Source organism: Durio zibethinus, chromosome 10, assembly GCF_047325235.1.
Source record: "Durio zibethinus cultivar Kanyao isolate XHJ-2024 chromosome 10, ASM4732523v1, whole genome shotgun sequence".
In the NCBI taxonomy this organism is placed as follows: domain Eukaryota; kingdom Viridiplantae; phylum Streptophyta; class Magnoliopsida; order Malvales; family Malvaceae; genus Durio; species Durio zibethinus.
In genome coordinates this window covers 3196643-3224581 of record NC_143171.1, presented here as the reverse complement: position 1 = coordinate 3224581, position 27939 = coordinate 3196643, and the positions used below count along the sequence as shown (strand labels likewise).

At 32.0% G+C, this 27939-nt stretch overlaps 2 protein-coding genes and 1 pseudogene across 2 annotated transcripts; 1 reads left to right on the top strand and 2 right to left on the bottom strand.

Annotated features, from left to right (window-relative positions):
• Positions 1-295: 295 nt before the first annotated feature.
• PFK5 (phosphofructokinase 5) lies at positions 296-7061 on the bottom strand. The gene is made up of 13 exons (XM_022884724.2): positions 6470-7061; positions 6149-6239; positions 5621-5694; positions 5188-5299; positions 4496-4591; positions 4316-4417; positions 4112-4186; positions 3545-3685; positions 3273-3389; positions 3070-3174; positions 2286-2366; positions 1430-1558; positions 296-884 (listed from the first exon to the last, which is right to left on the bottom strand). The coding sequence occupies exons 1-13, from the start codon at positions 6790-6792 to the stop codon at positions 717-719; spliced, it is 1614 nt and encodes a 537-aa protein (XP_022740459.1). The 5' UTR covers positions 6793-7061; the 3' UTR covers positions 296-716.
• A 2167-nt stretch (positions 7062-9228) lies between these two features.
• On the top strand, positions 9229-10375 carry LOC149516353 (uncharacterized). Its single transcript, XM_089767270.1, has 3 exons — positions 9229-9291; positions 9393-9427; positions 9535-10375. Exons 1-3 carry the CDS (start codon positions 9249-9251, stop codon positions 10159-10161), a joined length of 705 nt encoding a protein of 234 aa, XP_089623396.1. The 5' UTR covers positions 9229-9248; the 3' UTR covers positions 10162-10375.
• A 4331-nt stretch (positions 10376-14706) lies between these two features.
• Positions 14707-16584, bottom strand: LOC149516352 (zinc-finger homeodomain protein 2-like; annotated as a pseudogene).
• Between the last annotated feature and the right edge of the window lie 11355 nt (positions 16585-27939).

Here is a 27939-nt window from a genome sequence, read left to right as displayed (position 1 = left end):
TGCTGGCGAAAGTATTTAGGAGCTTGTGAACAGTATTGTTTTTAAAGTGATTAGTTGAGTTGATAAAATGACGAACTTACTTTTGAATATTTCTTTGTCAATTAGAGTTTGATCTTTTCAAGAATAATTTTGACTTAAATCTTTAAAATAGTTCGGAAACAAATTAAACTCAAACAAACCCCTCACTATTTGCCAGAAAAAATCTGACTGTCCCACCAGTTAGCGAATGACACGAAGATAATAAGATATCAAACAAGCCTACTTTTTTTTTCATGAAAATGCAGAAAATATGCCCTGTTGAAAAGTGTGATTAATAGAGTAGGATTAGAAATACATTGTTTGTCCAAAGCTTAATGTTCTGATTAATATCAATAACTTACAACCGCGTTTGTTTGTTACACAAGAAACAATTCCCTGTTTGACTGCATTCTCATTTTCATGAACAGCCAAAAAATGATTCCTAAAGACAAAATGACAGAGTGATTCCCCTTATGTTTTTATTATTCATGATGTTCTTCCTGAGAACCCATGTATGCTATATATTTGACTTTTTCATTTTAATTTGGTGAAAATGTTATCGTTGGTTTTATTTCTTTTACAGCCTAAAATGAGCAGCCTAAAAAAGAAATTTCTAAAAGCTAGCTCGCTGTCCTTTAATGAACAATTTCAAAACTTAAATTTCTTCGCTCTTTTTGATTAAACTTACCCCTTATAATTTAGACAAAGTCGGGCTGGCCTGTAGAAGTCAAGCATCGGTGCCACATGCGGCTGTTAGGGTCTACTTCCCGGGGATGAGAAATGACCTCAGGAATCGGAAAGTAAACGTAGTGAGTGTTGCATATACCAACTGTAATGCCGCTATATCCAGCAAATGCACCATGAACCTGCAAATACATCCATCATATTTTACATTTCCAGAGATCAGTTCCAAACATAAAATGTGCATAATACAGACCCGAGCAATATAAAAAGTCAAAAACCAATTTCAACAAGGGCAAACTTGCACAACCCTATATCAATATGTGCCAAAGACGTGACTTGCTAGAAGACTAGTGCAAGCTTGCAATTGGTTGGCCAGCAGTAAACTTGCTGTGAAGGTGACTGTTTAAAATCATACAAAATGGCGAAATTAATATTTTAGGGTTTAAGGGTTTGATATTTCCAAACTGTTTGGTTTCTAATATTTTTGACGGCTTGACAGAATTTAATTTATTGATTGTAGGTTTCTAGTAACTAGGCTCATTTACCAGCCGGTGTCTAAACAATACCAGTCCTCTCCATGTTATCAGTTCCTAATAGCTCTCTTCTGGTATCAAAAATGAAAAAAAAAAAAAAAAAAAAAAAGAAAGGTTCTGCAAGCAGTTCAAACAGAACATAATCTGTGTGTGCATGTGCGGAGCGGGGTGGAGAAAAAGTAATGGATACTTACAGCATTTTGTCCTAGAACAGTGCATAGAATTCCATCTGATGCATTTGCACGGCATGCACGGATCATGTATGTTGGATCAATATACTTTACATCAGCAGGGATGCCAATTTCCTTAAAATATTTTTTTATCTGGCATGAAGATAGTGAATTAACATTTAGTACACGATTAAGTTCATCAAGTGTACACAAGCAAAGGGCACCTGTGTTTTCTAATGCATTAATTTTTTTGAGGGGCACATATGAGAAAATATAAGGGGCTAGAGGGTAAAATGACCACCTTAGAGAAGATTCTTACATCTAAATGCAGAGAAAATCACTATGTTAATGTATCAAAAATCATTAAATGCAACCACAAAAATTGAACTGATAAAATTTGTAATGCATTTTATTAGTGAATCGCTTTGAATTATTCCATATGCAAGATATGCATAGCAGTCATCCATATATAATCACAAACAAACCACAAGCAATCTATGACAATTGGGGGCCCAATCTACATATGAAATTGCATAATCATTAATAAAATGAAAATTTCAACCCAAAAAGAAAGAATTAAGGCACAAAAAACAATTTGTTGATTACTTCAAGAATTATTTACAACAAAACCTCATGTAGCAATCCTCATTCAATTCAATTATATAATGTATGGTTGGTAACTTGACAAGGAAAGGAAATCCCTTTGGGATAGCTACATGCAATCACTCTTTCTTTTTGAATACCGAGTTACTTAATGGAAGAATTCAAATAACCAGACCAGGTGCAACATATCAAAAATAATCTTGGTAGATTTTTTTTTTTCAGCCAGGAGTTTACAAATAAAAGAATGCAAGCAATGGTTGAAACCATAATCAAATACCTCTTGTTGGATGTGCACACCAAAATCTCCAAATACTATGTTTCCAGAAGCATCGGTAGCATTAGTTTTCTGAACTAGATTCTGCATCAAAAAGCAGCAGCTAAGAGATGATCAACTCACATACTTTATCAGCATATCATATTATTAAATTTGAATCTCTTAGAATTGACTCTTCCTCTTCAAAGAGGGAAAAAGCAGTCAAACAATTCATCAAACAATTATAAAGAGATATTCTGGTGCCTTAACTAATATTTTAAAAATACCTAAACTGGAAGGGGAGACAATATTCAACATATTTGCATTTTTATCCTTTCAACTCAGCACTTATGAATTTGATCACATGCTCACAAGATTTACACTGACCAAACCCGATACAATTGATGAGAATTTATTTTAAAAGGAACATCTTTGCAACTATGCCAAATGAATGAACAATCTTCTCTGCTTTAAAGCAAGTCCATTCCACATCTTTAATTCTCATAAGAGCAAAGGAAGCTACTGAAATTGAAAACAATCCAAAACTTTCAAATAGAATTTAAAGAAAGAAAGTAATAGAATAGACAACAGCAGCACAGCATGTAAAAGCCTAAAACCACAATGGAGACATATTACAAACCAAAAATGATGTTATTCTTCAACAATGGAAAGGCCATTGAGTTAGACATCCAAAAATCAAAGTCATTTGACCACTCCTACCATGCAGTGCCAAAACCATAAATTTTATCATTAAAATATCACTTCCAAGAAGGGTTCAAATAGCTAAATAAATATCTTTCTAAGTCACCTGCCCAGCTCCTTCTGCCACACAGACAACAGCCGATCCCTTTGTCTCAATTACGTATTTTAGATGCCTTAATACACCATGAGGGCCATGCAAATTGAAAGGTACCTAGAGAATGCAGAAGTTGGATGTATTAAAGACATGCATGTAAAGATTGTGATGAGCATAGCTGATCAGAATTAATTGCTAACAGTCAGCATAACTACCTCTGGAATCAAACATATGTCAACTTGTCCGCTAGCCAAGGATGATTGCATGGCTATGAAACCACTGCTACGGCCCATCAATTTTACAACACCAATTCCATGGTAAGCACTATGAGCCTGGTAATTAATTGAAGGAGAAAAATGAAATAGAAATAAATTTAACATTAAGGAATCAGTAACAGGAAGGAGTTTTTGAAAAGAATTATATAATGCATGAATTTGGAAGTGAAGCAAGTTTTTTATATCAACACCAATAATCAAGGCTGATATACCTCAATGTATGCAGAGTTGATTGCTCGTTGTGATTCTTCAACAGCGGTATCAAAACCAAAGGTTTTGTCCATTAGCAGAATGTCATTGTCTATAGTTTTTGGCACACCAACTACAGCCACTTTCAACTTTCTTTTGCGGCACTGAAAGCAAAAGTGCAAAAGTATATAAATTTAGGAAAACACAAAAACCAGACCCTATATGTAATAGCGAAAGTTTTCACATCTCTCAGAGATTCTTAGTTACAGAAGAAGACCCTTTAATATCCCTCCTGATCTGATATAATATTCATACATAAGAATATCTCAATTAACTTGAATTTTAAATGGCAAATATAGCTTAGAATTACAAAACACGGAAAGCAAATCTCAATCTTTCAGTTAGCCAAAATCATTCTAATGCCACAAAGTTGAATCAAATGACTGAACAAATTATAAACACTAATTTGTACTAACAGGGAGAAAAAAAACTTAGTTTCTATGAGTCCCTAATTTGAATTTAAGATAGTGATAGCGAAGGAAATAGCAAGTTTAAGGCTAAGAAATAGTGCTATCAAATCTGATATGAACCTCATCATGTATAGCATTGGCCCCAGCATGAGTACCGTTTCCACCTAGCACAAAAAGCATGTTGATTCCTCTTTCCTGACATCAATTTTTGAAACATATCAGATATACTATATACGAGGCTTCTTGATATTTTAATTCAATATCTACAATCCCTTCAAGGAAAACTGTGAGTTAATCTGATAATAGTAAAAGAGTTTTGAGCACCTCCATACTATTGACAATTTCACTGACAGGGGGTCCTCCACGTGAAACTCCTAACAAGCTTCCACCTGAAAGGTGAATATTTTGGACTACTTTCCGTGATAGCTGAAAATGAAAGCCAAATTAACAACATAAAATCTTGGATGAAGCATAAACCATTGCTAGGAAAGATACGCAGCCTACCGGCATTTCAGCCAAGTCTTTGTCAGAGAATCCACGATAACCAAAAGGAATCCCCACAATGTTTTTCACACCATATATTTGCAGTGTGATGACAATCTGCACAAGTTTATTGTCGAAGCATTTATGGAGCACTATAGACTAAAGCATTCAGTCAGACTAAATATGACACTTTAATTTAAACCAGTATTTACGGAGCTAAGATCCAATCATAGTTACTTCACCAGTTTACCCTACCATGAAAGTGAGAATTTTAACTATAACCTTAACTAGTTTACTGTAAATACCTTTTTTTATATGGTATGCTACAAGTGGAACCTCAAATGATAAATTCACGGAATTTTGTGCAAACTCACATAAGGTAGGCCAAATTGCTCTGTCCTAATAAAAATACAATTACTGTCTTTCAGTTTTCTAGCAGACGAAAACCTTTAGTACATGGTATATGAAAATTAGACTGATATTATTTACCAAGCCAACAGTCAGAGACATATTTGGTGTCATGAATCTCAGTCACTAGGCACCTAGAACAAACTTTAGACTTTAGCAGGAGACAGAAAATTAAAAATCCAGTTAATGCTTACATAAAAACAGTGAAAGCACTGAATGCCGCTTTCAATCAAGTAGCATAGCCTAGCTGTAGTTGATAATTACAGTATGCCAGCAGCAAATTGAAATTTAAATACAGTGCTGACCTGTCTAATAACATCATTAAGACCAGGGCAAAGCCCACCACAAGTAACAATTGCAGCCTTCACTTCTTCTGGTTTGAAATATATTTTCTCTCTAGGCCCAGCACGATGAACCCTAAGATGAGATGTCAAGTCACATATTATCATTAACTGCCAAATGAATTTCAATGTTGCATACATTAAACAAAAACAGCGAAAAGAAAATATACAAAATGGCAAGAAATGCAGACTCATGTGATAAGATTGGATCTAAAATTAACAATTCTCCCAAATCAATTCAAATGTCACGAAAAAATAACTAAAATATTATAACATTATTTTACCACATATTAGGTAAAATACCATAGCGTGTTACGAAAGTATTGTAGTTAATGCAATAGAATTCATGATTTGTTAATTTGCAAAACCATATAAATGAGTTGAGAGTTGTACTTACCATTGTTCAACCCAAGTACAGTTAGGATCAATGCATTCCGCACCAGCAGACGTAGTAGACGAGTAATGTATGACCTGAAATATTAAAGATCAGAAATTGTGATCAATCTAATCTACATGTGGATGATTAACCCAAATAATTGCAGAATTCTTTCCATAGAACTTGACGAATTTAACTGACGTTTTGATTTAAGATATAAATATATAACAGTGATAATCAAGCCAAAATTTGCTTTTAAAGGAAAAAAATTAGCAGATTTCTTTCTTAAAATCATTTAAAAATTATACCAGAATTTTCAGGTAATTTTGGATTCTAATTTCAATTACCTACTCTATAGCTGGCAAATTTAATTTTGAAAATTGAATATAACGGTAAATTTAGTAAAATGATCTCCAAGCTCTTAACGAAAAGCATATGCAAAATTTAATTTTCCATATCACAATTCAGCAACTTGGCAGATATTGAGGACACTGATTCAAAAAAGTGAAATTTAAATTTAAATATAAAAAAGAAAAAAAAAAAGTTTACCTTTAGAAGTACTCGATCGTTATTATTTATGTAACCATGCCATTCCTCATCCGATGGATAACCTTCAGTAAAATCCTCAGTTACCGGAGTTCTGTAACCAAAAAAAAAAATCAACATAAATAATTATTTATTTTACTAATAAAAATAAATAATTAGAAAATATTAAACACGATCAAATATCTAAAAACTCAAGCAAAAGTTAATTTAACAGTTTACAATTTTCTCACTCCTGGAGTTAAAAATATATATACATAACAATTCCGAGAAAAAAATCAGGTCAAAACAGGGGAAAAAAGAGGGAGAGAAAAGTTAATTTTTCACCTCATCCTGAGGCAAAATGTTGAAGGAAAAGAGTGAGCATCGGGGAAAATATCGGTGATGTGAGGAATATTAAAGCGTTTCTCGAAATCTTGCTGGAACTTGGACTTCCAATCAGGCTCACTGAAATCGATGTTGTTTTTCGAGCTTTGTTGATCACATTCAACTTTCGAGAAAACTCTACTCCTTCGCTGTGATCTTACTGTACGGAGATTCAAAGAACTGAATCCATGGCTGTAACGGATTAGACGAGAGAGGTTGTCATTTTGACGGAGACTGAGCTTTGGAGAAGCGGAAGCGGTGATCGCATGGGAGAGAGTTTCCATGAATCGACGAGCAAAGTTGAGTTTTGGCCCTTTTTTCTGTTTTTTGGTTGCTGCAGAGAATTGGAGGGAGGGAGGGAGAAAAAGGGTGGAAAAATAAAAGGAGACGGAGAAAACGGACAAACTGGAGACGGCAGCCGGTTATGGCCGTACAAACTACAAATTTTGGCTTGCAAAACCGAGGAGGCTATTTAAAATTCAACGGGGGTGGCAATTCTTTGACCATATCAAGGGTTTAAGATTGCTTCATAAATTTTGGGTTGATTGTAATTATATTTTCTTATTACATATTAATATATTTAATATTATAACTACACAACTTTGTAATTTTTTTATTTATTTAAAAAATATGTTGTTTTGATATATATAAAAAAAAAATATAAATAAAAAATATAAAAATAATACAATTTAAAATTTTAATAAAAATTATAAATATATTTAATTAAATTAAAAATATATATTTTATATTTTTATTTCAATACAAATTATAATATATAATTTTTATATAAAATAAAATATAAATATAAAAAATTTTAATATTTTATATAATATAAATATACAAATTATCAAGAGCATAGATCTTCCTGATTTGATTCGTCTCCACTGTAGCGGCTGGGAGCCGCTGACTCGTTGATGGGGTTGTTAAGTACTTTAGATACCTACCACAGGCGAATACTAAAGTTTTAAACTTTACTGATTCGCATTTGTTTTGCCCCAACTCAGTCGTGTACGCAACGCGCATGATTGATTACACATTCCACCGCTTCCCATCAAGTTTAGCATTTTTCAGCATTTAATCACTCACTCCAAATCTTTTCAACTGTGTTTTTGACCAATCTTTCTAACTTTTGTTGGTCTTCTTATGTTGTGTAGGACAATGAACAAAGGCTTCCTTTGCAAAAGCCTGCCCAACAATGTCAATGTGACCGAGTTAGGTCATTACTCGCGTGGGGTGAGGGTTAGGTCACCACATTGCATCTGCTAGTTTGATGTGGTGGGTTTCAGTTTTGACCTTTCTCACTGCAATTGATTTTACTTTCAAATATTAATTTATTTACTTAATTATTTTACTTTTGTTTTATGCTTGATTTATATGTCTTATAAAATTTTATTTATGGATTTTCTCCTACGATTGTTTTTGTAGAGAATAAAACAATATTACTTCTCATTATTATATAACTCTTAAAATCTTTAAATTTTCACACCTTAAAAAACAAGACGCTTTTTTCTTTAACTCGTGTATTTAAAATTTTGATACATCCTAAAGTAATATTTAGGTTGAATGATATAAAAGTCCTTAAATTCTAATTAAAAAATCATTAAAATTTTTTTTATTACAATTAATCAACCCTTCTAACATATATTTATATTTAACTAAATATTTATTTGGATGAAAAAATTAATATTGTTAATTTTTTATAAATTAAAATAAAATTTCATATGATATTAAAAAATAAATTAAAATTTGTCAAATAACGTAATTAATATATGTATATATATATAAATAAAATAAAATAAAAATTTATTCTTTTTTTTGTTTTCTCTGTATTTTTTTTAATATCTTTCTAAGAGTTCAATTAATTATAGTTTAAAAATTGATTCATTAAAATTTGTCACATGATTAATTTTCGTTCATTTAAGAGTTTAATTAAATCAAAATAAATATTAAGAATTTAATTAATTATAATAAAATATTAAAAACTTAAATTAATTATTAAAATATTATAGTTACACATTCTTGTTGATGATGTTCTCGAATATTTCATATTTTCAAATTTCCTCCAAACAATGAGGCAAAACACAACCATAGAAAAAAAAAAAATGAGGCAGGTTAGTATTGTGGCTAGGCCTGGGCTTGAGCCATTGGTGAGCTGGTTTACTAGTCTTCCAACTTCTCAATCATCTCATTCACTTCAAATTAGCTCTGGTGGACTGGCACCTAGCCTTACTTTGGCCCATTAAGGTCAGCCCTCAGCAAGGTAAAAGCAAGAATTCAAAAAGTTTTCTAACCAGAAACACAAGCCACTACCCCTCCAACCAACCTATGAGAGCCTTAGCGAAGGGTAACTATCCAAGAACACACATCAAACATGTGGGTAATGTACCCTATATTGATTATGCTTTAAGGGCAACCTAAACCCCCCTTGATCCCTTCCACGTAAAGCACCTCCTTAATCTAGGAAGATATCCTTTATTTTACCCTTTCTATACATGGCAAAAACATAATTCTGCATCCTTTTCACTGAGAGATATTTGTCTCTAAATTTCAATCAGCAAACTCAAATGACTTCTCTAACGGTCATTGGTCCCTAAAAACATCCCATGCAAAGTCAATTTCGTTCCAACTCTACCATTGGTCCCATTTCCACAAGTCTTAATCCTTCTAATTGGATTTAAAATGGCTGGTGTGCCACTGCTACCAGACCACAAATAAGACAAGTAAAAGCATAGTCTAGAGGATGGAACATCAGGCCAAATTCTCCAAAGAAGCAGATATACTAGGTTCTTCAGTTTCTTTTTTCTAGCCACCATGCTATATCTTTGTCTTATAGAAGAACTTCCGTTAAGCTTTTCTAATTGTATCACTTTTTGGGTTCTTACAGATTTATCTGTTCGGTCATCTGCTGATGAATCCAGGGTGACTATGCAATTTTGCATCTTTTTTCTTGTTTTAAAACTTAAATAAATGTTCGTTTGGAGATTATTATTATTTTTTTGCTAAGTTATAGAATTGTGGTGGTGCAGATGAATATTAGTGAAAACCATATGAGTCAAATCCGGAGGCTGAAATTTCAAGGAGCAGCCAAGTCCGAAGAAGAGTGGAAAATCCGAGGTGAGCTTGAAAGTGACATAGAAAGAGATTTGGAGGAAGAGATTAAAGATGGAATATACCATCTGGCATTTAGATTGCACCGGCTTTATCAGCACAGAAGGGAAAAGAATGCTCAGGACATATCAGCATCTGGTGATCATAAAATGGACAAAACAATTTCTGAGGTGAATATAAGTATAAAAATGGAGGGTGGAACCAAAATTGAGATAAAAGAGACAAAGAAAGAAGCTCATGATCATCAAAAGGGTGGTCTGCCTCTGCCACCGCGAACTTCTAGATCAAATAATGTCAATATTGTGCAAGGCATGTTAGGCTGTAATGGTAAGAAGTTTGATTGGGCTAAGAGTCTGAGAGCAGGGACAGACCCCGCTATTATTAACAGGAAAATTGAAAGATCATATCAAGCTAAGATACCAAGCAATGATTGCGTGAATCTTCACCTTGAAAATACAAGGAGAAATCTGGTCAGTGCCTCAAGGCAGAGAAAGGGAAATGTTGGTCTCAATAATAAGGTTCTTGAGCTTGGATGGAAATGTTAAAATTGGTTTTGGTGTGTGACACTTAAATTAAAGCATGGTTTGAGTTTGTTGATTTGTTCAAAGCATAATATCCAACAGCGCCAATAAATGGGATATAGTTTTCGACAGATTGTGAAAAAAATTTGTTTGTGCCAATTGGCATCTGCTCTTGTTCCATACGTTGATAGTATATGATTGTATAAAGGCTTCGTAAGTATGGTTTCTTTGATTGTTGATACTTCTTACCAAATTAATTGCTAATTCTAGTCTTCTATTAAATTGGTTGTAAAATGAAATTACTTTATCGTCAAGGTCTGATAATAATAGTTAATTGTCACCAAAATACATTCTACATGACCCGTAGTTGATCATACATATACAAGCAATGTCCAGCCATCATCTATTCTCAGTAAGCCTACTTGTATTTTTTTTTTTGAAAAAAAAAAAAGTGATTCGAACTCGTTCTTACCATCGAGCATAACGCTCCAAGTAAGCTAACTATGAATGAGCAACGGTGTGTTTTCCTCGCTTGGTTGATAGAGAGGACATAATTCCGATAAGACATAAATTGCCCAAAAATTTGCATTATTAAATTATAGATAGTGATATTATTTTTATTTTTCTCTTTTTGGATTTGAATCATTTTGATCTAGCGAAATAAAAGATGGCTCATTCAATAATCTCGTTTTCTATGTGACTTACGAAGTCAGATTCATTTTGAATTAAAGTGGATTAAGAATTAAGGGTGTAAGTGAATCGAATCAAGTTAATATAATAAAAAGTTTGAGTTTGAGCTCGACTCAAATTCGTTGTTCAAAATTCAACTTAAACTTGATCAAGTTTTAATTTACAAACTCAAGCTCAACTTGAGATAAAAATTGAGTTATTCGAATTCGTTCAATTATGCTCATCTAATAAAAATGAGTTCGATTATCATACTTGATTTCAAACTTGATTAATTTATGTATTCAAACTCGAATTGATATATATATATATAAGATAAAAAAAATACATTTTTAATTAAATATAAAAATTTCAAAATTCAATTAGGTTTGTGAGTTTTTCAAGTCAGATATTTGAATGCTCGAAGATGGCTCATTTGATAAGTCGAGTTGTTCAAACTTGAACTCGACTCAATAATAATTAAATCGAATTTAAATTTTATTCGAATCAAATCCAAATAATTTACAAACATTAATATATTAATTATATCGCTGCCGAGAACTATTAAATCATCCCTTCACTTTCATGTTATAATATTAAAGGTCATTATCCCCTTTCTATAGCCCTAGAAAGAAGAGCATTTAATTTCCGAGAAGAAAAGAAAAAGTAAAGGAAAATTTGCTTAATAGATTTTGCAAAGCTTTGAAAACACTCACTTGATATACTCCAAACTGTGGGGCTGTGGCATCCCACATTAGAGTTGTAAATGACATAAAAAAGCTTTGATGCCACAGTTTTTTTGGACAACAAATTTAATGGTCAGTTTGGAGACCAGACCAGATAGAGAAAGATGGTCTGGCAATGAACCGTCATAGTCCTTCAAACTATATATCAAAGCCTCCAAAGAAAAAAAGTTATCTCGATACGGTGCAAAAGCCAAAACTTCTTTCTTAACTTTTTCTCCCTTTCCGATTCTCAAATTCTTTGTTTTTTTCTTCTTCTTTGCTTTCGAAAATGTAACAATCCAAACGAATCTTAACAGGACCTTTGGTTTCCCCTTTGTGTCTTGTATTGTATGCATTCTATTTGGAGCACTGTAGAATCCAATCCCACCCAATTTCTGTCGCATTTTGCACTCACTTCTTCTTCATTTTTATTCTTTTTTAATAGTTGAGATTGTTTGAATTTTAATCATTAAAACCAAGAGTAATTCAGTATTTTACCAATAAGAAATATGATTAAATTTTGATTATTAAACTAAAACTTCAGTAGTTTATCAACAAATTACATGATTGTTGGATTATATTTTCATTTTTCAACAAAAAAATTTTTAGAGAGAGAGCTCTTCTTCCAAGGGTCAATGGCATTGCCATAAAATAAAGATTCTTTTAATCTTCCTCATTCTTTTGCTCTTTTGTTACAACAAAAAGTTAGTTTTTCTTTTCCGTCTATCTTTTGAATTAGTTAATATATTATTAGAATTGATATTTGAAGGTTGCGAGTTTGAAATAATTTAGGCCTATAATATCCTTTTCAATATGTAATAGGATAAGTGAAATTTAAGAATAGATTAAGAACTTAAAAAAAAAAAAAGGTTAGTTTTCTTTTTATCAACACATACCTGTCCCCTACTTGAAGAAAGAAATTACTAACTACAACATGCATGGTTTCTGATTAACTATAGGCCATGCATATCTTTAGAAGAATATCATCGTTTATTAAAGCAATTAAATAGCATGGTTTCTAATATATGCCCAATGAATTTAGAGATTTCATATCAAATTAAACATATATTTCTACTTAATTAATAACAAATCGTGTGATGAAGCTTTGACAAAGAATCATTTTGTTTTAGAGTTGTTGCATTACTTAGTGGATGCTTGGATTCCACTGTACTTATGGTGCAATGCAATTAAGTTAATCGCACCATCAATTGAATCCAAATATTTAACTTTAATAAAATTGATTCAATATAAATTTTTGTATGAACATTTTTTTAATCGTAGTTGTAATAATTTTTTTTTAATTATAGTTATAATAATTTTTATTATTATTTTTAATTTATCTTAAATGAATCTTATCGCTTATCCATATGGACGCTTAATTATTTAATTTGTTGGGTGTCAAATAGGAGACAAGATTAATAGGTGGAGGCCCAGAAATGCAGCCATTGGAGTAGGGTCTGCATTAAATATAAGTTAATTTGCATGGTCTAGAAATGCAGCCAAATGTTATTTAATTGATTAAGTTTTTACCCAACCTTGATCATACAATTAAGAGGATTGTATAATATTTTAAAATGACAAATTACTCTCTCATAATTCATTATGCTTCTACACCGGATTATCTGACAACAGGATTTGAGCAATGACAACATTTGCAAGGACTGTCAAATCAAATTAAGGTGGAGACTTTGGGATATATATATATATATATGAGGGATTTATAGATGAGAAATATGCAGCCCTAACCCTAAAATAAATGGGTAATTTGCTGTTTTTAGTTTACTTTTGAACTCTAGAAACTGATCTGAACTCTGGCTTCTTTATTTAACTAGCCAAAGCAAGAGTAAAGACAATGTGCCATATTGAGTAATACAGGTAGGAAGAAGATGATCAATCACTATCTGATGCAATTAACCTTTGACCAAGATTCCCAACCGGACCACAATTACAACAGTAACATGCAATGTCCTTATGCAGCTTTAACTGATACTGTGCTTTAATTTCCCGAATCAAGCAAAGTATCATGAACAAGTGCATATCTTGTTGGTGAGGTTTGGACACTAGAGCAAGCAAATTATCACAAAAGCATATATCTTGCTAGTGAGCTTGCAACATCGAGGCCTATCTATGGTATTAGTAGCAAAAGGGCCCAAAAATAAGCACATACCCCATCTGAAAATCTTACCTTATACAAGGAATCAGGTCCCTCTTTTACCTGCAATGTAGTTGAATTCTGACTTAACAGCTCACTGGTTGTATTAATTACCCCCAATAAATATTGGCTTCATTCCCACTAGGACGTGTTTTTTAAATGATACTCATACAATGAAAGTTTTGCAGTGAATTTCAAACAGATATCAGTTACTTGAATCCAATATGCTTGGTTTCATATGAAATTAAACCAAGAAATGGAAGTTTACTTCTAACATATCCCATCAACCAAACAGAACATCTAGACAAGACCTATGTTATGCACATAATATCTTTCTTTCACAACAGGAAAGAAAGGTTAACTGAAGAAAAAGGCTAATGGATGTATAGGGCATTGAAATTTGTTTACTAGGTAATTAAGAAGGGACAAGGAAGAAAAATGATTCTGGGGATCTTAACAGAATTTAGCCACCAAAAAGACTGAAACCCAAGTGATGGTTTTTTAATTGAGAGGAGTTGCAGACAAAAACTTGCGTCCCTTGGGAGTTTTTTTTATTTTTTTGCCTTGCTGCTAGGAGAGCCCACATGTCTCCTTTGGAAGGATTAAAGAAAAAAAGGAAGAAGAAAATGGAATTAAAAGGCCAAGCTTTGGATCTATCGACTTTCTCGAACATGGACCTAAAACCCACATCTGGATTTGAGTTTTGCATGGTTGAAAATATTACTGCAGCTGATGAATTTTTTTTCTTTCCCAAAAGAAAGTAAACAAATAAAATAAGCATAAACAAATCACATAAAACGAAACCCCTTTTACCTGGATCATTTCTTTCCTTCCCAAGGTGATCCATCCATGAACATCTGGCTGGGTTCTCAAAGGTCGGCGGTAAATTTATTAATATAAGGTTTGAAGTAGCCCCATTATTTTACACTCCTACAATAACTCAATAAGTACTCATGAAAGATGAAGTGTTTTAATTAAAAGAAAAACCATCCAAATATCAGCTTCAGTACTCAGAGACTGAAAAAGTAAAACAAAAGGAGCCTTACAATTGGTAACAGAACGGAGGCACCGTGGTCATAAACCTTTGTTTGTTTGAACATTAAAGCTAAAATATACCCATGCCTCAGAATTAGAAATTTAAAAAAAAAAAAAAAAAACTGCAAGGAATTGAAGACTGAAGAGGAAGTGCAAGGAGGAAGGCAAAGTGAAATACAGGAATAAAATGCCTTGGAGAGTATCTATATTGAATGAAGGAAGCGAAGGATCAATGTTTAAAGAAGCAGGAAAAAGGAAAAGAGCACTCATTCAATGCCATCCATAATACTTCAAACTCAAGCCCAACCTCCCTCTCCCTCTCTTCCCTTCCTTTTTATCAATTTCTCAAGCACATATAACAATGTCAGTGCAGCTGAGGATTTCTTCACTCGTAAACTCAGAAAGACTCACGTAAACGAAATTAACTAAGCTTATAGCAAATGTTTATGTCTCCAAAGGAAAATCATCCTTGACCCTTCGAGCTTGTTTTGTCTCAGTTAACACAAAAAGTTCTTACTCGTGAAAGCTCAAACCCCCATTGCCCAAAACCCAGTTAGAGCTCTTCCATTTTCAGGCCATTTGCATTGCATTGCATTGCATGTCTCCATTTTGCCTCAATGCACAAATATCCAAACCCATTTTCACATTAAAAGAGAGCTTTGAAATGCAACAAAAAGAAAATATATTCGAACTAAAATTAAAATTAAGTACCCATTAACATTGAGTGATAATCTAATGTAAAACCCAACTTAATAATGCTATTAATAATAATCCATCCCCAACATCATAATCACTACCAAAGTACCAACTGCTTACCCCCAAAGTAACCCTAAAAAATCTAATGAAAACCTCGACATTTGAACTTAGCAAGCCAACTTTTTTTTAGCTCTTTTGCCCTCTCTCAAAAACATGTAGAAGCTGTTTCTAGGGTTTCTTACCAAGAGTATGCTTGTTATTATGCATCCAAACTTTCAAGACATGCCTTTTAACCCCATTTTCGTAGCAGAACTGTTGAACAACCGTTTCATCATGTTTCTGAATCCGCCACCCTAACCTCTCAGCCAACTCCAACATCTTCTCCTTTTGTTCCTGCGTAAACTTTGTTCTAAACCTCTTCCTTGAACTCCCTTGATTCGAAACATCCTCTTGATCTTCCCTGCTGTGTCCTCCTCCACCTCCTGACGTCGACGGTAAAGCTAATGGCCTTTGCTGTCCTGCCAAGTGGAGGTACCCTGCCGGCGCTCTGAAGTAAGGTGTGAATTGCGGAGGCTGGTGGTGGTGAAAGTAGAGGTCCGTCGTGGGGATGGAGTTCGGAGAACCCTGTTCCGTTTCCTTACGGTGGAAGTTACGGTGGCAGTTACAAGCTGCGCATTTGAGAGCGTCGAGGGTACCTTCAGTTCCAGCCGGCATGAACTCACCGCAACCGTCGACAGCTTGACCACCGATTCCCACGGCGTGGTTCTTCAAACACTCTCTATACCTTGGCTTCCTCTGCTGCTGTTGCTGCTGACCGGTTGGAGTTATTGAACCCGGTTCAACACCTGACATTTTGACTCCAGATGAGTTTGCCAGCGAGTCATAACTTGGTGCCAAACCCATCTCTTCTTCTTGTTCCTCTTGATCCTCAAACTCCATTTCTTCCCACCAATAACAGATTTTGAATAAAAATTTTAAACCCTTTTCTAATAGAGAGGAAAAAGAAGATAAGAGCAGCAAGAGAGTGTGACCATAATTTTCTTTTTTTTGGGGGGGTTTTCCCTCTTTTTTTCTCTCTTTCTATCTGCAAAAGAAGCTGTTTTTTGTTTCACAGGGTCCTTCTTGATATACTTTCCCGTTCCTTGAAATCAACTCTCTTAATAGCTGCTTCTTTCCTTCGTTGGCTCTTGATTTTCACTGCTTTGTAAAATAATTCGGTTGGTTTTTAACTTTTTTTTTAACTGTAGGGTGAAAACGAAATAAAACAGAGTGGGTACAGTAAGATAGCAGGGTATTGGGGTTGTCCACTGTTGGGTACAGTCCGCAGAGCGGACAAAAGAAAGGAATCCAACGCATCACGCGCCAACCACGCGGTTCACCCGACACTGAAGCTAACATTTGTTTTTTTTTTTTTTTTTTTGGGGGGGGAGGGGGTGGGACCCTTTCAGATGGTGTTGTACTCGCAGGCATCAATTTAAGGGAAAGTGGGACCTACAAGTGTGGCAGGTGGCGCGTGAGGTGGCGCGTAATATGACAGTAATGAGGGAGAGCAGTTTGGGGGTGGGGAGCAGGAGAAGATGGGGACACGGAATTACTTGTGGAAGCAATAAATTGTCGGCATTAAGCAAAGATTAGGACAAGGTCTTACGTGCGCCAAAGTTTCCGACATAGGTGACGCGCGCTTGGCGTCAACATGCAATTAAAGTTCGCAGTGATCTGTAAGAGAGGGAGAAAATTAAGGATAGATAAGGGAAAATGAAGAGGGGCCTGGCGGTTATTAATACTCACCTGCGATTCGCGTGGTCGCCACGTGCATAGAAACTCACAAGACCTGCGGTGGCGTTTGGAGGTGAACGGTCTTTTTCCTTACCAAACCATACACATAGCAAAGATAGGCCGGAAGTGACAATGGGATGGGCAGAGTCTTTTCTGAAGGGGCCATCACATCTCAAAATTTATGCGAAACATATTAGTAATTTGGAACTCGGGACTTTGGGAGAGGTATGTTCTTTTTTTCTTGTCTTCGTTTCTTTCTTTCATCAATTTTTTCGCTCCCAAATTAAAATTTTAATTTTCAAAACATTCAAAGGTAATTGTAGTCATTGTTTTGCCAAGCAATTGGTTTTAATATATAGTTTTAGTCAAAATTTTCTTGATTAAAATTGCCCGCTAAACTATGTCTAAATTTAGAATTATGACTCGTAATCTAAGAATTGAATAAATAATTATGGATGTTGAGATTTAAAATGTAAATTAATTAAATATTATTATTTAAAAATAATTATATAAATTAATTGAATTAAATTTTAAATTCAAATTAGAGATTATTTTGACGTCAATAATTAATTTTGTTTACTTCAAATTTATATTTAAAAATATTCGATTAAATTTGAATTATACTATTCGAAGTAAAAAAAAAAAAAGACCAAAGTATTTGTAAAAAAGCATGACAAAATTGAATAACTTGGTCAAATATGAATTTGATATAAAAAAGCATGCATTAGCCACATGAATATGGTAAGGAATTTTTTATATGTTGTTTGAATTTGGTGTGTACTAAGAATTAAATCCTCATAAAAAAGCTAGAAATATTTGAGCCACTAAGAGACACCTTCCACAATGAGATGGACAAAAAAAGCTCTATTTATCACTATATCTCTTAATTAATTAATTAATTTCATGTAACATTTTGTCGTAATTGGAGGCATGTACATCAATTAATTTGTGAACAAAAAAAATCAACTCTTCTAAAAACATTAAAATCCAAAATTTTTCTGAGTTTTGAGGGGTCCAAGAAAAAGAAGAGACTCTCTCATCACTCAATAAATCTCGTCCTTATACTATCATAAATTCTGCATAACAGTGATGGGCAGTCTAATCACATCAAAATCAGAAAAAATAAAAATTATGGTCCTAATAATTGTAGTAGAAAAACAATTTGAAGGAAGCCCAACCTTGCAAAAGTCTTATGTCACGTCTTTATTGGAACGTGCATATCAATATTTACATAAAATTAATGTATTTTGTTTTATTTAAACACATAGGATGATGTTTTTATCATAATTATCATCTTGATTTTTTTTTAAGAGTATATGATATGGTCAAAATTTTATTACCATGTCTTATTGTGACATCTAATTAAGTAGATAGATTAACTTATTTTATCTACCTTTATTAAGACGATCGATACAAAATCGAATGAACTAAAAATTAATTTTGATATCACTTATTATATGATTAATTATTTTTTATAAAATCAACTTATTAAGATGCATAACATTATTTCTAATGATTTTTTTCTTTGATGTAAAATTAATACATCGAATCTCTTAAAATATTAGATGTGACATTTTATTAAGTAGATAAATTAACTTATCTTATCTACTTTTGCTAAGATGATCTATATAAAATTGGATGAATTAAAAATTAATTTTGATATCACTTATTATATGATTAATTATTTTTTATAAAATCAACTTATTAAGATTTATAATATTATTTTTAATGATTTTTTTTATTTGATGTAAAATTAATACATCCTATCTCTTATTTTTAAACGGTGGGCGTGACACTTGCTGCTCCCCAACATTTCTTTTCCTTTCTTTCGCAGTTTTGACCAATGCGAAGATAATTGACATATGAAGGGACCATGTTGGCTTCCCCTTGCTCTTGGATGAACAAAGCCTAACCAAATCAACGGTTAACAATTTTTCTTCATATTAATATGTCAGCCCAAAAAGAATTATTATTAATAAAAGAGAGTACTTAAGAAGTTAGTAAAAATGTGGATTGAAGGCAGTGTTAAAGATAATCGTCACTTCATTGACTGTCAGTTGTCGTTTCATAATACCATCCCAAAATTTTATGTTAGAAGCATAAATTGGGAAATGGAATTTGAAGCGTTGACATCAGCTCTTTGTTATCTCTTAATCCTAACCTGTGCTCCTTACTGTTCATTTCTTATCACTTTATCTCCAACTCATTAACCTACCTTTGATTTTTTTTAGGTAATTTCTAAACTTTATTTATACATTTCCATTTTATTTAAGAATGAATTATCAATAATATTATCAATTAAAAATGTTGATGATTTTGAGTAGTTCTACAAATTAATTAAGTTTTCAATAAAAATAAATGAAAAATAATTAGTGATTTATTGTTAATAACATATCTTATTCTTAATTTTAATGATTAATTTTTTTTTTTTTACAATTTCAAGTACAAAAGTTTAATAAATACATCATGAATCAATATTTTTTAATAACAATTCACTTCATAATCAGCATTCAGCAAAAATCCTCGAAAATTATTGGTAAATTAGGCTGTCAACTGTGAAGCATTCCATTTCTTCCCTGTTTTTTTTTTTTTTTTTGTTATTAAAGTGATAACTATGTTGATTCTTTGTAACAGTACTTCTCTCTTTAAGACTAGTAATTGAAAGATAACCTTGGAAGTAAAGGGGTGGATAGTTATAGTTTAGTCAAAGGCTGGAATTTCATGATTCTTAATCAAACAGCTGTGCCAACCATTTGGAGTGATCATAATAAGTAATGATTTTTACTTCCATGTCTGCAACATTGGTTCCGGAAAGTTGAATTGTAAGAGAATCTGATGTGTTTATAATATCTTCAAAACATGATTCATCCAAAACCCTTTTTCAGCAGATTTTACGCTCTGAATTACACAATGCAGCAAAAACACTGCAGGAAATCCGACTTTGCGAGGTCTAAAGTGAGCATCAGTTGTTCAGTATTGTCTCAATATATATACTGTGTTCCTGATAAAAGCAAATATCAATTTCCAATATAATTAAAAAGAACAGCAAGAAGAAGACTGATAATACTAATAGTAATAACAAAGAAAAAGAGAGAGATTAGGGTTAAAGTTTTATGCAAAAGAGAAGAGCATGTGATCCCCAGAAACAGCCAACATGGGCAAGGAGAGACGTCTGATGGGACATCCTGACAATGCAGAGACAGTGACAGTACTACTCCAAAAACCAAAAAAACACAAACAAAACAAAAATAAAATCAAAAACCAAAAACAAATGTACTACTACTTCAATCCTTGTAAAGAGTAAATATATTATATTTAAATTCATACAGGAGTGGTATGTGGTTTTTTTGGGGTCTTGGGTTGGGTTGTCAGCTGGAGGGAAACCGCTAGGCCAATACAGATGGATTATAAAAGAAAGGACAGATTTTCATTGTATGCTTTTCCAGTTTGCCATGCCTTTTTCTTGCTCTCACACGTTTCCTCTCTGTCTCTATATCTTTGTCCAACCAACCACTAAAACCAACAGAAAAAAAAAACAATACTTTTGTAAGCTATTGCAGAAACATACTACTCACATTTGAAACAGGAAACGGGGGATTTCAGGGAGGAGGAATAACGGCACGGAGAGCTAGCTAGCAAGCAAGGCAAAAGAGGAGAGGGAATTGCGGGGAAAAGGGAGGTGGATTGTGACAGGACGAAAAAAAAGTGGGACGACCTTGATTTCCATTTTCCATATTCTTTGGCAGCCTTTCTTTTTTCTTTTTCCCTCTCTTTCTTTTCTTTTCTCTTCCAAAACAAATAACTAAAAAAAAGACAGTGGCCCCCAGCTTTGCTCCTTGTGGCATCACCATTTCCCAAACCAACATATGAACAAACAAACAAAGAAACAAAACCCCATCTTATTTTTTTTCTTTTGTTTCTTATATGCTTCTCTCTCTCTCTCGTATACTCATACACCAATATACTTAAACATTAATGAAACTGTAAACTGTAAAATGATTTAAGGAACAAATCAATGACTGGTTCAGAGCTAGTCATAATGAAGACCAGCACCTTTGATAGGATAAAAGGTTACAAGGGTGTTTTTCAAACACTGTTCTCTCTTTTTTTAAAAAATTTTATTGAACTCAGTTGTAGAAAAGAGATAATAGAGTTGTGCCTGACATTTTCCACCCCACCACCATTGCCTTGGATGACATTTGGTATAGTGATAAAGGTAACCTCCTTTTATCTTCTAACTTCCCAGTCCCCCCCCCCCCCCCCCACTATGTATTCATCATTGTTTTTTTTTTTTTTTTTTTCATTTTTCTGATTCCCTTCTTCCTGCAAGGTTTATTTCTATTTTACATTTTCCTTAGTCTTTCATTCCAACAAGAAAAAAGACTGCTCTTGATTTTCCAGGAAAAAAATGGAATTTGATACTCCATTATTTTTATTGGTACAATATGAGATTAATAAGACAATTTTATAATTAATTTTTGGCCAAATCTTGCATGATGACCAAGAAAATCTATGTTGCATGATTCGAAATGGAATGTACATCATGTTTTTGATAATTTTTAACATTAATTTTGAAGATTAAGTGTCATACCTGTACGAATTTTAAAATGCAAACAGTACCAAATGTAGATATATACATTAAAATAAATTAAAGAGTCGGCATAACATAAATCTAAACCCCAACCATTTGAGCATCATACTGAAAAGTGGTAGAATTTGATGTATCTTTTAATAGTAATTCACACACTTTCTCCTCTCACCATTAGAATCTTTTTGTTTTTAAATTTTGAGCAGCAAAATTGCCACTTGAATCTACTAGATATGCATAAATAGTGTGGGAATCCAAGTTTGAACATTGAAGATAAATTCAACAATTCATGTCTGCCTCTATCTTAAGCTTGATTTCAGACAGCTACTACCAACAAGCTTTATGTTGAGTCAATTTTTGAATTAAGTGGATTTGTCTTGTATTGGATATACATACACTTGAATTTGGGTAATACAACATTTGGGTCAAGTTCAGTTTTCATCTTTTCTCAGTCTGATTTTTGTTGGGCATTTTATGGCTTTCCCCATTATGTTGGGAATTTTGAACTATCCTTTTACCATATCAATATAAATTTTACCCTTGTCTTTCAAAAAAAAAAAAAAAGAATTTAAGTTCTTCTCAATAATTTGATGTTGGATTTAAGTGAGAGTATTGTTTGTGTTCTTAAAACTATCTTTGATTTCTATTTATAAGCTGATATCAATTAATAATAAAAAATAACTATGTGCCTTTGGATCAAGAGATGTAAAAGAAACAAGCAATAAAGCATTGAATCCCTACATAAACTTTTATTGTAATTGGCTAATTGTAATATTGTAGTAAAGAGAATTATAGGTGATATTATATGCATTTTACCAATAATTTTGTTTACTACAATCTTACAATTATCCAATTATAATAAAAATTTATATAGATGTCCATTACTTATGAGTTGTATATAAAATTTCGATAGATCCCATAAATCTAAATTATGATTAATTATAAGTATGGGTTCTATATAAAATTTTGATTAATCCCAAATAAATCTAAATTATGATTAATTAATATAATACAATTATACGCTATCCAATTAAATAGATGTAAATGCTTGGAATTAATAGTTGAATTTCTTTCTGAATGTTGGTTACACGTGAACGAGTCAGAGGGAGAGGCATGGGTCTTTTTTTTTTTGGAGAGGGAGATAAAAGGTGGGGTAAGAAATTAATCAATCACCTACTAAATATGAGCTGACAATATCAAATGCTTTCCCATGCACTAGCGTTCAGATTGCACTTAAACGGAAGATATTCTCTTTTGAAAGCTGAGAATTATTGATAAATTCTTGCATCCCTCTTTGCTTTGCAACAATGATAGCAGAGGTCTAATTTATGACAATTGCATCACCTGCCCTTCTACTCTTGCATAATTTGTTTTTTTTCCCATTGCATCTAATATTTCTGACAATTCAACTCCAAGGAGACCTTATCTCAATAGCAATGACAAATTTTTAGTTAAAGTTTTTAGATCTCGTATTTAAGTTTAATAGTGTTTGAGTTTCATCCAATTTTTTGAATCAAATGTTCGAATGTAAATCTTTTTTGGGGTTTCAAAATTCAAATTGAGTCCTATCCCAAAGGTAAGTATCTTGAAATTCACATTTCTCAAACTAATATTCTTGTTTTTTTTTTTTTTTTTTTTTCAAACGGTATGTTGCATGCTTGTTACTGTTTGACCTTATCGGTTTCCTATTTCATCTTGCAAAAACATTCTTCCTGCTTTCACCTTACAAATTAAAAAAAAAAAATTTGACCTTGAAACAGTAAAAGGAAAAAAATAATGGTGATTGGTGAACAATTGACATACAATTATATTGCTTTTAGGTGTTATTATTATGCTTGTATTTGCATCTTGCAAGTTAATTAACAAAGAACCCTTTGAAAAGGAAAACTTTGATTGTTAGAAACTGAAAGAATATAAGCAAGCAAGCAAGCATTTTCATTATTAGCTAGGTGGAATACTTTGGAAATGATTAGACTTTCTAAAAAAGCAATCAATTGGTATGAAGAAAAAAGGCTAATTAGTGATTAAGCTTCAACTTTAGATGACCAATTATAAAATGATATGTTTTAAAAATCATTAAGCTTATGTTTGTTTGTTAATGCTTTTATTCTTTCTTTTTACTATTTATCTTTTATTTTTGCTTTTCACTATAGTTTGTTTAGGTTTGTGATATTAAAACATTAATAAAAATAAATATATTAAAAATTTTAATATATTTATTTTTAAAAGGATTGTCATACCTAATCGATCCAATTCATCCTATGAACAGATCTACTTAGTAGTCAAGATTATAAGAAATATTTTAATAATTAATTAAAGAGTAAGTGAAATCCAATATAAGAGACATAATGGCCTAGGCTAAAAAAAAAAGTCTACAAATTGCTCAGAAAAAGGTAACCGACATTGCTGTAAAATTTATCTTGTTGGATTGATAGAGAAGTAAACTAGAGATTAAGACCAACTAGACTCTAAAACCATGAATGATGATGATGATAATGATAATGATGAGGAAAAGAATCAGAATTATTTGATGCAACAGTCAAATGGCACATTTTGTGAGGATAATTTGTTGTAAAACACCATAGATTCATGACTTTTTTAATGTAATATACTGTTTAAATTGAAATATGTTTAACCCAGCAGGATGTGATGAATTAGCATTAACTTGATTTTCAAGGGTTATGCTGAAAAAAGAAAAAGCAACCCAAGGTGTGTTGTTCCAATAATCACATAAAATGGCTTGATCAAAGAGATGATCATGCACCAAAAATTAATGAAATATTAGCCAAAAAAAAAAAAAAAGGAAATAATAGGCATTAAGAAAAAAATGGGTTTTTTTTTTCTCCATTTTCCCTTTGCTTCTTTCTCCAAGATCCCAACCATGCCATACATGAAAAGAAGACTGATTGATTATGCTTTTAAATTCTTTTCATTATAGGATCAAAAGCCCCATCTTAATGAAACCAACAACCCAAATTAACATTTTTTTTTCAATAGAGAAGGAGATTTATTGATGAGTTTGAAACTTTGTGATGAAAAATAATTTTTAAATTATACAATTTCTCACCGTTGCAATTGAAGAGGAATTATATATTTCATAAGGATTATTAATATTATTCAGGAAAACAACTTTCCAAAATCTTGTTAGCTTTTCTAGATTATCATTGATGTTGTTTTGGCTTCCACAATTGCAAAGAATCTACATCGAAATTGGTTATTAAGTTCTTGTTCCCTAAATGAGAATTGAGCTGGTTCCCATTGTTTTGCTTAGGCAAATTTGTCTAAGAATTATGGTGTTTGACTCAACCTAGCCTCCCTCCTCCCTGAAAATGGTGGTGTTTCTTCTCCATTTTCACTTTTAACAATTGTCATTAGAAAAAGCATGATATCTATATATGTGAAATGACATGCAGGCGTGCAAATTAAAAATATTCTGTCCCTATGGGTCACCTAATCAACCCTTTTTTTCTTTCACACTTTTATTACAAAACTCATTGATTTTGACATGATTATAGGGTCATAATTAGCATAATCTAATTAAGATTAAGCATACTGTTTACGCCGACAATGAATTTTTTTTTTTTCTGAATAAAAAGAAATTCCCAGGGCCCAAATTTACCCACATAAGTCATGACCAAGTTTTGATCCCCACTTCCTATAGTTTTTTCAATGAATTTTTGGGCTACAACCACCGGCCTATATGTAAAAGAAATTCCACATTTTTGGACCCAGCAAGAGAAATTGAGGAAACACTTAACCGAGAATTTTGCCTTTATTAATATTCTTTTTAAGTAGGTCATTCCGATCTTAAAAATTTTCCATGTGTTGTTGGTTTACAGTCCAATGAGGGAGGGCCAAAATGCTGTGGGAACTAAGGAGAGTGACGCATTTTCCATAGTCATTAGCTTAATCATTGTCTTTGTGATTAGGGTCATAATGGCAATCCACTTATTTTCTTGAAGCATTAGTTGGCTCGCAAAAGGCCAATTAGTCTATAGCCATTGATATTTCATGCGACAACATTATCTAAAGGATTGCTTAGTTTCAATTAGTGACATTCTCAACAAATACTTTCTGTTACCAAAATGTATCAGTGTTTAGTTTTTGTAAACATACTCCACCTTTTTTTATTTTCAAGGCATGGGACATGCAAACAATTGTCATTTGAACTTTTTATAAGGAATTTATTGGCTTAAAGTTTGAGATTTATGGGTTTGGGTCTTGTCCATTACTTTTTTACCATCTATGAATTGTGAAAGTCATATTTGTAAATGATGATTGAAGTTATACAAAAAATTAACATATAGAAAATTAATGAAGGGGCAGTAGATCTCGATTTTGTAAAATTAAATTCGAAATTTAATTTAATTGATTTATACAATTATTTGTAAAAAAAAATAATTAATAAATTTAAATTTAAGCACCTATAATCATTTCTCTTATATTCGGACTTAATATGTTTTGTACCAAAAAAAATTAATAAAATTTTCGGTTCTTGGATAGACTATGGATACAAATGTGCATTTATAATTAGTTACTATGATCCAAATATTAATAAACAAATGTAACATCTCTAAACATCATTCATAGATTTGAAATTTAGTCATGAATTGTGGATGTCAAGCCAATGTTGTATTAGAAATTGCAATGTATACTTCCATCTTGAATCACAAATCATCTATGTTTATGGACGATATACATGAATATTTTAACTTGACAGTTCAGATTTAGAGCCCAAAGATTAGGATATGAGATTTGATGTGTTGAGATGGTTAATTTGCAATGCTTACCTGTTTAATATCATCACAGCCATGAACAATTTTTGGCTTTTGATTAAACAATAACCCCTCTCTCGTATTAGCATCAAGAAAAGTGGATTTTAATTGAATATTTTATTAGTAATTGGGGCCCCAACAGCCTAAAAAAAGAGTCATTTTCCTAATTAAAAAATAAACTCCTTCACCGTAACGAATAAGGTACTTGAAAAAGTTAAAAAGAAAAGACACCCTTACTTCTAGACTAGGATTAATTAGGAGAAAAATGGATCTTAGAAATTTAATTACTAGACTAACGTAGGGCAAGAGATTAGGTAAAGTTTTTTTTTTATTAAAAATAATTAAATAAATTTTAAAATTTAAAACGATAAATTAAAACATCTCTTTACATAAATGAAGTTTATAAAATTTTTAAAAATAATAAATTTTGATTTTTTAAGATAAATATTAATTTTTACTAATAATTTTGATAGAGCTTTTATATTAAATAAGTATTAATCAAATTTTAATTATAAAATAATATTTTTAATAGTTTTTTACATTATTGATATTCTCATTAAATTATCAATCTATAAATTTTAATTTTTAAAATAAAATTTTAAAAGATTATTTTAATAAAAACATTCACAAACTTTATACAAAGAATTCTAAGTAACTCTTATCCACTAAGGAAAACCAAAGGCAGAGACTGAGTAAGACACATAATTATGGCATCTAAAATCATTACCCAAAGGAAATGAAGTAATCCAGCAGCATCATTTATTTTATTGCTAAATCTTCATTAAAGTTTTAATCAATGTATAGAATCTTCATTATTTAAGAAAAAAAAATCTAACATTGCTTTATAGAAAAGAAGTCCTTAAAAAATATTGGGACATTTCGAAGCAATAGATCTAAAAAATATATACTATAAGATGTGGGGATGACTAGGTTGTCCATGAATCTCTAAAAGTTCATTGTAGGAACTTTTCATGATTATATTCCTATGCTTCAAGGCCCGGAGGAATAAATCATGACATAAAATGCTAGGGTATGAGCCACATGCATGATCAATTACATATTCACATGATGGAATTGCAAATAGAACCTGAAGTTTTAATTAGTTCATTTAATTATTTTTAAAAATAATATTTAATAAGATCAAAATTGAAATCTGAATTTCTTAGACTGCATCTTCTTTTGTTAAAAAACATGCAAATATCCATTTGATGATAAGGTTATGCTAAATGATTTGAAATTTGAAGATTTGCATAATGAGAGTGATGACATCTGAGAATAGAAAATATTTGAAATAGGGCTATGTTAAATGGCTTGAAATCTGAAGACTTGTAAAATGAAAGTGCCAACATTTGGGAATCATACAATATTTGAAATAGGATTACGCTGATT